The sequence below is a fragment of the Crassostrea angulata genome, chromosome 10 (genome assembly GCF_025612915.1).
Source record: "Crassostrea angulata isolate pt1a10 chromosome 10, ASM2561291v2, whole genome shotgun sequence".
NCBI classification, from domain to species: Eukaryota; Metazoa; Mollusca; class Bivalvia; order Ostreida; family Ostreidae; genus Magallana; species Magallana angulata.
In genome coordinates, this window is record NC_069120.1 from 13,828,512 (window position 1) to 13,841,833 (window position 13,322).

Below are 13,322 nucleotides of genomic sequence, written 5' to 3' on the forward strand. Positions count from 1 at the left end.
CCTTTCCAAAACTACGGAAATTCCCTTTTTTTTTCTTAACATTTTTTTTTTTAGAGTTTTTCAATACAAACGCATATTGCCGGAAAACGAATCTGACTTTACATCACGAAATTTTAACAAGAGAGAGACAATTTGGTGAGCTTTTATTGAAGGGTCTCTTATTGCTAAAAGAAAATTAGGACCGAAGCGAGGAACTCTATTGCTAACATTAGCGTATATGGAAAAATGCATTAGTGGCCTATACCCACACCCTTTGAATTATTTGTTCACTATTAATATCATACCTTAAAGCTATACACGCTATAATTTGCGTCAATTTTGAATAAAGGGGAAAATGTATGTGTTTGATTACTAATAAAAGTTACCTTTATTATGTTAATTATAATGCTCAATTCGATCACGTAACAAATATATCAAATATTAAACAATAAAAAATATTTATTTTCCTGCCAGGAAAGTAATGCCTCCTCGTGAATATCAATCTATCACGTGATATCGACAGCTAAATTTAGCCTATCATACCAAAACTGGTGAAGGGTCAACATCTTCATAATTGTGATAGTTTCACAAAGGAAAGGATATTTTCAGTAAAGCATAAGTTTGTCCGATATACGAGTACAAACAAAAGAAAAAAATACAAGCCTGTGAGTAGATATGAATACTTCCTTTAAAAAAATGACGTAGACCTGTGTTTTTCCCCTATGTGCTATTTATAGATCCTATAAGTGTTAATGCAGAAGTAAGGGTATCGTGAATGGCAAGCGTATTTTACTCATTATACATGTATGTATTTCAAATTAACAACTGTTAAGCATATAAAAATCAAGTTGGATATTTAAGTAGGCAAACAATAACGACCACCTAGTTCTCCGCGGACATGCGCAAGGAGGTCGGTTTGCTCTTCCTTCATCAATATTCATGAAAAGGTATATTTTCCTGGCAGGAAAATAAACAATTAAAAATCTATATCTTTGTAACGAGATGGAATTCACCCTTGTAATTTACAGATTAAGGATAACTTTTATAAGTAGACAAACACATGCGTTTTCACTGTCATTCAAAATTGACGCAAATTATAGCGTGTATAGCTTTAAGCTTCTGATTTCGGAAATAAAAAACCCTGCCAAACAGAGTAAACAAGAACCCATTGATGTTACCATCAATTAATGGTCACCTAGGAAAAATACTTCAAATAGGTTATTTCAACAGAGAAGTAACTATGTATGAATACTTTTATTCAATGATAATGATGATGATGTGTGTGTGTGTGTGTGTGTGTGTGTGTGTGTGTGCGTGAGAGAGAGAGAGAGAGAGAGAGAGAGAGAGAGAGAGAGAGAGAGAGAGAGAGAGAGAGAGAGAATTACCTTTTTCTATTGCAATATGTAGGGCTGTGGTATCAGATGCCCCAAGATGATTAATATCTACACCGTGTTCTAATATACACCTTAACATATCATCAGAACCTTTTTCTAGTACAATCATCAGTGGCGAATGAAAATTCTTAATACAGTTTGAAGGATCTGAGCCGTTTTTAAAAAACAAACAGCAACTATCTATTCTAAGGTTTTTCATTAAATAGATGTTCAAAGGTGACAGCCCTTCGTTGTTCGTCAAGTTAATGTTGCAACCATTTCTTAAAAGAATGTGAAATACAGATGTTTTGAAGTTTTCGTAGCCTGAAATTTAAAAAAACACGATTAAAAAACTTAAACATACATTGAGTAATAGTGTGAAATTTGTTTGCTCAATATATTTGTTAGCATATTTGTCAATTTATTAAGGAACATTGGAAACTAAAACTTCAAGATTAAACAAAAATCATATTTTATAATAAGATGTTTACATGCATAATGAAGTGCACTGTTGCCTTTAGAATCGACAAGAGAACAATCTACTCCAATATCGACAAAACTTTCAACCAAGTCTTCTTCCCCGAATTGCGCAGCCAACATTAAGTATGATATTCCGTCGTTATCTGTTATGTTTGGCTCCAGATTTTGAGAGATGAGGTTTGGAATGACTTTGAAGAATTGTTGTCTTAAAGCCACATGTATTGGGGTCTCACCCTGTACTGATTTAATATTAACAGATGCACCGTGTGCTGTTAGAACATTCAACATACTTTCATCATCTGAAATGAAAAAAGTAAGATAATGGAAAGTCTGTGTGACTAAAAGTACGACAATCCGTCGTTATCTGTTATGTTTGGCTCCAGATTTCGAGAGATGAGGTTTGGTATGACTTTGAAGAATTGTTGTCTTAAAGTCACATTTATTGGGGTCTTACCATGTATTGATTTAATATTAACAGATGCACCGTGTGCTGTTAAAATATTTAGGATGCTGTCAGCATCTGAAATGAAAAAAGTAAGATTATGGAAAGTCTGTGTGACTAAAATTGCTAATCACTAAGCAAATCGAAATATAAAATATTCTTACAGTATAAAAATAAATTAAGCTCCAACAGTAAGTCAGAAATAAAATGATGTCAGTGATATCGCTTTGACTGTTGCAATAGTATGAAAAGAGAGTTAAGTTCAATTTGCTTCCAAACATGGTTAGACAAACCTGACCTAATGATTAGAAATAAGGTCTTAGTTGTTTTACTGAAAAATAAATCATACTTTATCAGTGAATAAATAGAGATTACTATCATAACAATTTTTCATTCTAAAAGAATAAAACTGTCATCTCATTATACATGTACATGTTTACAAGTATCAAAAGAAATGTTCATCCTGAAAACAAGAGACCCATGGGTCACATCGCTAACCTGAGCAACAAAAGTCATAATAAAATCAGTTTTATGGAGCCATAAATAAAAAATCTGGACAAAGTATTAGACTAGATTCTGTTAAAAAGATTTTCATATTTTTCTTTCGATATTTTTAACGATATTTTTAACAAAAACCCTTTTCTAGCATGATGTTTTAATAATCATATTACATATTGAACATTGCAATTCTTAAGACTATCTTAAACAACTGATAATGTATCTTTAAACCTGCATCAATATTTGAAACTCTTGAGAAGCCCAAGAAATGTTTATTGGCTCATGTCTTAAAAATTTAAGAGAATCAACAATTTGGTAACATGACTGCAAATCAATATTACCATATATTACAACTTTTGACTCTAAAATTGAGAATTTAAAAAACCGTTTCCTTGTTAAATACTCGAATCTCTAACTTGGCCACTGAAGATAATGATTAACACAGTCTTGAGTTGTGGCATTATACTACCACTCCCTTGGGATCTTGATTTAATTAACTTAAATCAACACTACCTGAAGATGCCTCAACAAAATTTACATTGTCTCCTCTCCATTGGTTTTTGAAAAGATTAAAAAAAATTCTATACATATTCTTACGTAAAAATCCAAACCCCACCCTACTCCCAGGGATGATGATGATTTAAACAAACTTGAATCTACACTTCCTTAAGATGTTTTAACACAAGCTATTAGTTTTAGAGAAGATGAGTTTTGAAAGGTTTTAACAAATCTAAGTCACTTTTATTCTTGCACTTTGTGCTAAGTTCGGTTAAAATTAACTAAGTGGTTCTAGAGAAGTCGTAAAAGAAAGTTTGCAGACAGACTGACGCCGCATAAAACGTAATCAAAATAGCTCACATGAGCTTTCAGTTCTGGTTAGCTAATAATATAAATAAATCTTACAGAGTAGCCTTTGTAGAGATAATGTGATCTCTAACTTCATATATTCAAGTCTAATAGACCCAAAATTTAAACTAAAAATATTTTCAACATTCATTGCAAAAAAACCTTGCGAATATTTGAAAGATATTTCTTGCCTTTTTATTGGTATCGGTTGTTTTTAACAATATAAATCTTAAAAAACTCGTCATCTTCCTAAATGTCATTTCTGGTCCAAAGAGTAAAGACATAAAACAACAGTTATGTTAATAATTGTATTTATGTGTTGAACGCTATAGTTTTATATGCTTATTTATTGTATTTTTCATGTTTATGTTTGATTATATATGTTGCATTTCTTTCCCAGGCCTTGTAGAGGTCGTTGGCCATATTATGTATTTTTCCTTCAGTGGTCACTGTCCATGTCTATTTTTAGCCCAAATCCCTAGTCTAAAAACCTCCCAGTGACCTTTTATGTAATTGTAAAAAATTCCATGGTGTAATTCTCCCCAAATTAAATTTAATAGCCAATCAAATTAATCGATATGGTCACGCGGTTTGATGCGGTCAGTATCTGACCAGTGAGAGTAGGGTCATTCTGTCTTCATCTCTGAGAGTGTTAGCACGAGTAATGTTTTGATACACCCACCACCACCCCCGTTTCACCACTCCAATATTTGAAAGTTGCATACATGTACAAAATATTGTTATTCTGCATATTTTATTTTTGAGGTGCCATATTTTATTTTTGAGGTGCCATCTCTTTTGCTGGTTTTTTTTATATATTGTATATAATTTTGAACTAAATATTGTTTTTCTGTAATTTAAGGGGATCAGCATATTGATAAGTTATTTAACATTTTGTGAGAACAGTTTTGGGGTCTGATCCCCTACTATGTTGTTTATATTTTTCTTTACTTTCGTCATTTTTAATAAATGACATATTTCATAATGCACAAGTGTTGAGTTCATTTTATCAGACAGCAAAATCAGAGCTGCGGTGAGGTTGTGCAGCATGAGAAAACATAAATTCATATTAATCTACATAGCTTACCAAATGAGTGATTTTAAATTCTCTAGAACAATGTTTTTTCTATAATAATGTATTATTTCTTTGTAAAGTTTCAAACAGCTCTGCCCTTTGTGGCAACTCTACATATGGCCCCTAAAAATGTAAGTTTGACTTTCCTTGAACTTCTCGTTATGATTCATCTTCTAAATCATCTTTTTATACGATGAACATTAACTGGTAATACAAACAAACACGATAATTGGCCTATTTCTAACTCTGAGAGGAGAAACTCTTAATGAAAAGATGTCAGATTGTTTTCATTGTTCATTTCCTTTTATAGTGTGTCCTTTGATATTTATGCCGCACATTTGGACGAATTGAAATAAAAATTGAAATCGATGAAAGGAAAATTTTCCAAGATATCTTCATTGACACATTATCGTTTTTACTCAGATAAATAACTGTACCAGAAACGATTTTTTTTTTGGAGATTTATGATAAGGTATGCTTGCATCTTTTTCCATTCGGAAGTCAATCAGAATACCGCGCACAATTTCTCAACGTTATCATCCGGGTATCTTCCTCTCTTTTGCAATAGAAAATTATTTTTAGCCGTGGATTGAAATATGACAAGTTAGAAGGAGCGTTTCAAAGGGGAAATCTTTGATTTTTTTTTTTTTTTATACTTTTGAATGAACATCGTTTGAACCCAGAGGCATTTTAGATATAGAACAATTTAAGAAAATGTGAGGCATATACATCTTGGGACAGACAATGGAAATAATTTTAGATTTTGTTTGTATTTTGATAAGGATCTTTGTATCATTTTACTTTTTCCCAGAGATGATGATGTGAACAATCTTGTTTTTCTTTGATATTTTTTTGATGGGGAAAAGAAGTTTTGTTTATGGCTATAATGATTAACATTATTGGGAAAGATATTTTATATTACCACATCCTTATTTTGAGTACTTTATTAGCTCTAGTTGGTGGGACGAAACACAGTGTATTTGAACTCATCTAAACTATTAAAGACATCGTGCCTTGCCCAAAGTTTGGTTTATTGAACTAGAGTGTAAAAATTGTGATAAGGTGACGCCTAAAATACAGAGAAACGAACAAATTTCTTAACTGAAAAGCATAACAGTGTTCTTTACTATCAGCTAAACACAGCTGATATAAATCAAAATTAGCGAAATGCTTACACAGTACTACAATGGTATATGTATATTCGCAAATGGCCAACATTCAAATGTATTATCATATTTGATACGACTGACTAGAAAAATCATATGAATCTACTCCATAAATATTGACAGCAACTTAGCATTATACCACCCAAATGTGTATGTTAATGTGTATCACTGACAAAAGCAAAAAATCCTCTACAATGTAAAAAAAGCTTAACAGTAAACTTCAGAATATGATATAGAAATTACCTCTGTATCTTGAAATAGGTCTTTGCATTAATTGAACATGGAGGGCTGTTAAGCCCTGTATTCCTTTATGGTTGATATCGGCTTTGCTTTTCAGTAAAAATGTGACAATTTCAAAGTCCTGCATTCTTACAGCTTCTATCAAAGCGGAGTCAACATTTTCCACATCTAGATTAACGTCTGCTCCATTTTCGACTAAAAGTTTAACAATTTTCAGCAGAATGTTGTTCTTCGGTACACCCCATTGAATTGGCGAGTGTAGAAATATCTTTAAACTTCTGCTCAGGAGTGACTGCCGCAAATCACCTAAAAAAATCAGCCAAATTACAAGAATTAGTCTGCCTTCCACTAATACACATTTAACTTGTTAATGCAATTATTTTCATCAGAAATACAACGTATCTTTTAATTTTCTAAAGAAAATGCAAATGCATACTTGTAATTGATGCCATGTGATTAACATTTGCTTTTCCTTTAATCAGCAGTTGAATCATTTCAAGATTTTGAAGTATTATTGCTAGAGATAGCGGTGTTTCATCCCAAGAATCCATTATATTAGGATCAGCTCCCCTCATTAACATGAATTTTACAAGTTCGGTACTATTAAGTTTTACTGCAACACAAATTGGATGCATTCCCCATGACAGCTTTCGATTGGCTGATACATTTTCGAAGGCCATGAGACGCCCGATTGCACTGCAACATTCTTCCATGGCATCGGCAATGTGTGGATATACTGAACCTGAAATTAAAAACCTTTGATATCAAAACTTTGATTGAAGTACTTCAAAGCAGTTTCTCTTTCAGGGCTCCTATTTACTATTTTTAAGAGAATTTGAAAAAAAATGACATTGCATATCGGCCATTAACGAAATAGATTTATCGACACACCGTATTGTTGACATTTATATAACAATGCAAAAAGCTTACAATAATGCTATTAATTTCACTACACTCTCCTTAGTTAGAATAATCTAACCGCGTCTTAGGACAGGCCCACACACCGGTTAGAATGCCTCCCATGTACCCGAAATGTAGCAGGAAACTGCAGAATCGCTCCAAAACAATTTTGGAGAAAATTAATGAAGTTGCATTGAAATTAACAGTCAAATAAATCATAACAAACCTTTTTGAGGCTGTAAATACCTTTCATACAAAAATTTAATTCATATTGTAGAATTCATAACTTTTTCACCAACGCTTTTTACTCGCTTCAAATTTACACGGCATAATGACATTCGGAACTCTCTGGATTTTTCATAGTTAATGCACTGTGTAAGACTTATCTCCCGTACTTTCTTTGCTAAAGTGACACACACGGAGCGCATTCTATCGTAAACCGGGTGTGTCACATTTATAATTTTCTCGATAAAACATTATGTACACACTCCTTAGAAATATAATGTGAATTTTTTTGCATGGAATCAAAAATTTCTTTGCCACCATGAAAACAAAAGTAAGTACTAAGTTAATTTATATTTGTTATTTTATAACTTGTCTAATAAGAAATCATAGATATAATTATGAACAGAATATATAGCAAATGTCCAATGAAAATGTGCACGTATTTGTATTTGTAAAACCAGACTTGTAATCTTCAAGTACCAATGGTGTTTGAAATATATAAAACAAAAGACAATACTTTTCTTGATTCATAGATATTAAAGGCCAAAAACTCGAGCCTAATGTTTTAATATAATATTTTTATATACTAATAATTTAATATAGTAGTATAGACATCTACATAGAGAAAAGGACATTTTTTTTGACAAAGTTTCTATAATTTCAGGACTAACAGTTTTTGTGAGCCCTGTTAGCAACAGCTCATGCTGCTACCTAATCTCAGCTTGGTGGAGTAAGACAATATAAATAAAGTGCTTTGTCTAAGGGCACAACACACACATCAAGTGACCATAGCGGGGTTTGAACCAGCAACCTTTGGTTACTGGCATAACGCCTATGACCACTGAACAAAGTGCTTCATACTTTTAAGAATAATTTAAAGATATTTATGACCAAAGAAATTCACTACCTACTACAAGGGGGGTAGAGTGATTGAGAGAAATTTACATAGGTATATTTACTTACCAGTGAAAGCTTTTGTCAGCAAATGTATACGTTCCATTTTGTTTTTAAAAACCTAAAAAAAAATCAAACAATGCTTTTCTCAGTATTTCAAACATTTAAAGAAATATCAATTTTACCTCTTTTACACGTAAAAAGGTAGAAAAAACAGACAAGAGGTATACAGGCCTTGGTGGTCTTATGAATACTATACCTCTAAAACTGACATGTCAAAGGGCCTCATTATAACAATTTAAGCATCATATAAGAGTAAAAACTTTATAATAATATGATTTATTAAAAAGAAACGTTTAGTCATAAGATATATATATATATATATATATATATATATATTCTCACTCCTAAAGCCAAAAAGTAATCTTTGAAAAAAGAGACCTGCTGGCCTCTAATGGGTAATCTTTTAAAATATTCAGGGTTTTTTATAATGCACACAACATACTTACAGTTAATTCTACAATACAAGCATGCAAGTGCAAGCAATGCACAAAAAAATATGGTAGAGTTCTTAAATTTTGGCGCAATAGGTTAAGTACGTGACTCAAGCTAAATGTTCAATATACGGCCGCATATGCCCCCCTCAAAAAAGAAGAAGCCTTAACCCCTAACCCTGTGTCATTGCACCTTATATTCAAATTGGTCTCGCCCTTGGCCATGGAACCCTGACTTTTGGACAATACATTGCACAATTTTTGGAAGAAAGCTTAATGGGCATCATAATCAAACAAATTACAATGAGGTAATGTTCTCCCCTTTTTGGTCGGACATGCTTTTTTTTATGTCGTTATCTTTAAAATAATGTGAACAGACATTTGTATAATAAAATATCTTAATATCATGAAAATTAATGTGCCAGGTTGAAACATTACCCAAAAATAAAATTATACTTTTGGAGATCAAATCTGCTGGAAAGATTCCGAGGGCGTTAAAGAATATGATCCCACATATCAAAAGGGGAAGTTATTTGGTACCCATTCCCTTAAACGATTTTGTTCTCTTCAGTGCTGTCAGGCAATTGACAGTTGATTCAAATTGTGTTATGTAAAGTAATAGCTTTGAATCTCTTACCGTTTCGTTGATTTCTAATGCTTCGATCATCGATTTTTCATCTTTGAATTCCATTGTGTTTTTATCATCAAGAAGCTAAAAAATAAATAAAGTCGTAATCTTTTTAAGGTCAAATATGAACTTTTAAACAATTCAAACCATTTTTTTCTATCTATTTAACCAGTCTTGACGAATTTTTTTAAGCTACCACAGTAGAAGACTTGTTAAATTTAAATGTAGTGAATTTATTATTTTATCTTATGATATTAATACAAAAGGTAGTTTTATCAAAATAAAAATAAAAGAGCAGATATCGGGGAATGGGATATTATTATGGCTTCTAAAAGTCAAATAGAAAATAACTATTAATTTGTTTTAAAGATTACGTACAGAGTGTGATCAAACAGACATACAGATAACATTACTAACATAAGCAAAATGAATATTGGAGACTCCAATTGCAATAAACTTGCAAATAAACACCACAAATGTTTAATAACACGTCTTTTTTATATGATGCATGGGGTTGCTTCCCATAAAAATAGAGCTTTGAACGTCTCTTATGATGTATAATTAATATTAAGGAAGTTTTGTACATTATCTATCATTCGTCCCAATGCTAAGGAAAGGAGAGATTGTGTCAATGCTACCTAGGTTTTGTATTTGTGTTTGCTTTGACTAAAAACAAATACAGATGCCTATTGAAATATAATTTTGGTGTCTGTAAGCAAGGATTTGTCATAAATTCAGAAAACCTTTATCAAGAAAGCAGATAAAAGAACCCTTTATACGTTGTTGATCACTTTTAGAGTTTAAATCAATTTTTTTTTTAAAACTCGTTCTAAAGTATATCATTTGAACAAAAAATGATAAGTTTGTAGCGTCTATACTGCTCAAAGTCATTAAAACTTTGTTCCTTTCATGACATATTGAAAACAATAGCAATGAACATACATGTATTTACCTTGTGTTCAGGCAAAACAGCGGACAAATCGATATCATTATTTAGATGATGTTTGTATAAAATGTTTGCTTCAAATGGTTGACTAAAGATGCGAAGACGTGGATTTTTCTTTCTCATTGCAAGCTTTACACGCAAAAGACAAAATTCCACCAGCTGTTTTTTATCTTTGAAACAGTATAATAAAAAGGAATAAAGTTATATGTTAATGTTCAGAAATTTTTGGTAAAAAATATTTTTAACGCCTTTTAGACACGGCTGAATATGATATCACCAATTTCAAACAGAGTTTGGCAAATAACAGTTACAAACTGAAGTTATAAGTTATCAATAAAATATAAAGCAATTTCGATAATTATCTTTTAATCTTATCTGATGCCCTGGATATACTGCATTGTAAAAATCAAGTTCTGTTGGAGGTGCAATTAAAATATTTCAGACTTGTCTAATATGATATCAATACTTTAAGTCCAATTAATCTGAGAGTTCTATATTCAACAATCTTATTTAATGGACAAAATTTACCTGTGTCTGATGAATCCTTGCACACACATGTTGGTGCATAAAACACGTTCTCTGTTTTGTTAAAATACAAATTAACATTAAATAGAAATTAGCTTACACTCTTGAGATTAAGTTAAATATAACTGTAATGCAAATTTTGTAAAAATGTTTTACCGCTATATACTTCAAAAGCCGATTTGCCATCTTTGTTCCTTGAGACATGTACATGCTGATTTTTTGTTAAAAATGCTAAAATAGTGATTGGGTGTTTGTCTAAAAGGCTGTGTAGAAAGCCGTCTTTTTCCTTAGAGAAGCTTGGTGCATCAACTAAAGATGAAAGCATGGTCACCAACACAGAATCTGCGTCCTTAACGGTGGAGGCCATATCCAGAGGAAGAAGACCATTTGATAGCACTCTATCTAGGTGGAATCCAGCACCGATTATTGCACACATGACATGTTGGCAAGATATTTCGGTAGCTGTATCTTAAAGTAAAACAGAAATTGTAAGCATTGAGTGTTTAAATAACAATTCAGATGGTCTAGTGATTAAGCAGTTCTGGCCAAGTTCATTACTTGTCAAAAGTTTAAACGATTTTGGTAAGTTATCTGTAATTCTTGATTTAATCCAATAACATATCTTACTCATTTTAAACATTTTATAATCCAAATTCCATATGATCTATGTGTATAAGTATGACTTTTTGTAAGAAAATATGAGTGGGTTCATAAGATTTAGAGATTTTGACAGACAAATTTAATGTATTATTGATACAATTTAGTAACACATGAAACATTGAAAAACAATTCAGTCAAATATTGGTTACTTCTGTATTTTGATCAACTTGGATGCTACCAATACCACTCACAAAACATTGACGGTATTTAACGTATTTAGACTTAAGTTCGGAAATGTTTTTAATGATATGTAAGAGATTGCAGTGCATCTTCTCCATGAAAACACGAGAAACTGACTCGTGGGGAAACGATTGTTTTACCAATTTTACCATGGACATAACAAAACTATTTTATAAACATGAATTTTTCGTAAAATTCTTACACCATAGAAATTATCATGAAACAAAATTAATAAATGAATACCTGTTTTCCAAAAAAACATATTTGATAAGAAACTTGACGCCTGATGCTTTGTGTACAAGGTTAAAATAAGAAAAAGCGAAGAAAACAACATAATCTGGAATCAAAAATATTTGCTTTAAACATAATTCAAAATCAACTTTTCTTGCTATTTGTGAAAAAACACGCTAAACTTATAAAGGTATTCAATGATTATTCAGCCATGTTAACTCCAGTTCGAGAATTCTTAACCGTGAAAAAGTGAACGGCCATTTCTTTAAATTATTTAAAAATGCAGCTTCAATTGATATTACAAGAAAGATGAGGACATCTTTTGTCATCCCAATCAATTTTTTTTTCAAGAATTATGTCAACGCTATGAATAAAATTTTTTTAATAGTTACTTAAAAACGCAGATTTTCCAGATTTTTAGCATTTGTACCATAGCAACGGACTTTAATCTTAATATTTATTGTGTTTGTTACAGTCACAACATATTAAAATTTATTCATAAAAGAGTATTTAAGTTTATATTAACACTTCAAATCTATTCATTCATTTGTTTATGAATATTTTTCTATGATTTGAAAATTCCTAATATTTTGTATATGTTCATTTTATTCAGTATAGCTGAATTTGGATGCAATAACTTAAAATTCGCCTCAAAAATATCTGAAAACGGCCACATTTAATCATTTTGCTTCTTATACAAAAGTGACCTGTCTCCATAGTAACCGTTGTCTACATGTTTATTCCCTAAAGAACATTAAAATACGAGAAATATGAAAAAAATATTGGTACTATGCGTGGCTACTTAATTTTGATATATACATAGAAGTTGGTCTTATTGACTTTTATAAGAAGTGTTGCAAAAATGTTCAAGTAAATAAAGCTCTTTGTAGATTTGATACCTACAAAAAGACCTGTGCGACTCTTTCATGGATTTCTTAAACACAGCATAACAACATTCAAGTGTTGTCAAATTGTTTGCTGCAATATGATTGATATCAGCTCCTCGTTCTATCAGATCTAACGCCGTCTTGAACATTTCTTCGTTTATTGCTGTAAAAAGTGGCGTATTTCCATCTTTTCCAACAAAGTTAACATCCGCCCCTCGACTGAACAACAATGTCAATAATTCGGTCATTTCAGGGTGAGGTGCTGGTAAATGCACTGTCCTCATGAAACCAAGTAACCAATGAGATTGTGTACGTGTATATGGTACAATTTGCTTCAAAAGAAGCACCCGTTCAATCAAGGACTGTCCATTTTTATCATGGACATTTACAGATGCTCCGTTTGCCAGCAGTTTTCTAAAGATCTCTTTCTTGACGGTAGTATCTGAATAATTATAAAAGAAACAATATTGGGTATATACCAGATGCAAAGCATCTATAACAAATAATATTTTAAAACATTATCACCTGATTAAGTTCTGAACATTATTATGGGATATCATTTTCCTTTATGGAAAAACTGTCAAAATAATTATTTCACAGTTATATTTTTAATCAAGAAAAAAATTCTTTTAGAACAGAGAAAAAACGAAAAC

The 13,322-nt window shown here is 31.5% G+C and overlaps 1 protein-coding gene across 1 annotated transcript in view; it reads right to left on the reverse strand.

Annotated features, from left to right (window-relative positions):
* The window catches only part of LOC128166406 (uncharacterized), a 44,654-nt gene that overhangs the window by 23,952 nt on the left and 7,380 nt on the right, over positions 1 to 13,322 (reverse strand). Inside the window, exons 4-14 of the mRNA XM_052831556.1 lie at positions 12,686 to 13,111; positions 10,868 to 11,179; positions 10,715 to 10,765; positions 10,193 to 10,356; positions 9,250 to 9,324; positions 8,188 to 8,239; positions 6,536 to 6,841; positions 6,103 to 6,405; positions 2,287 to 2,352; positions 1,844 to 2,131; positions 1,365 to 1,676 (exon numbers count right to left, since the gene is read on the reverse strand). Of these exons, the coding sequence (XP_052687516.1) occupies positions 1,365 to 1,676; positions 1,844 to 2,131; positions 2,287 to 2,352; positions 6,103 to 6,405; positions 6,536 to 6,841; positions 8,188 to 8,239; positions 9,250 to 9,324; positions 10,193 to 10,356; positions 10,715 to 10,765; positions 10,868 to 11,179; positions 12,686 to 13,111 (2,355 nt within the window). The remainder of the gene's footprint in view (positions 1 to 1,364; positions 1,677 to 1,843; positions 2,132 to 2,286; positions 2,353 to 6,102; positions 6,406 to 6,535; positions 6,842 to 8,187; positions 8,240 to 9,249; positions 9,325 to 10,192; positions 10,357 to 10,714; positions 10,766 to 10,867; positions 11,180 to 12,685; positions 13,112 to 13,322) is intronic.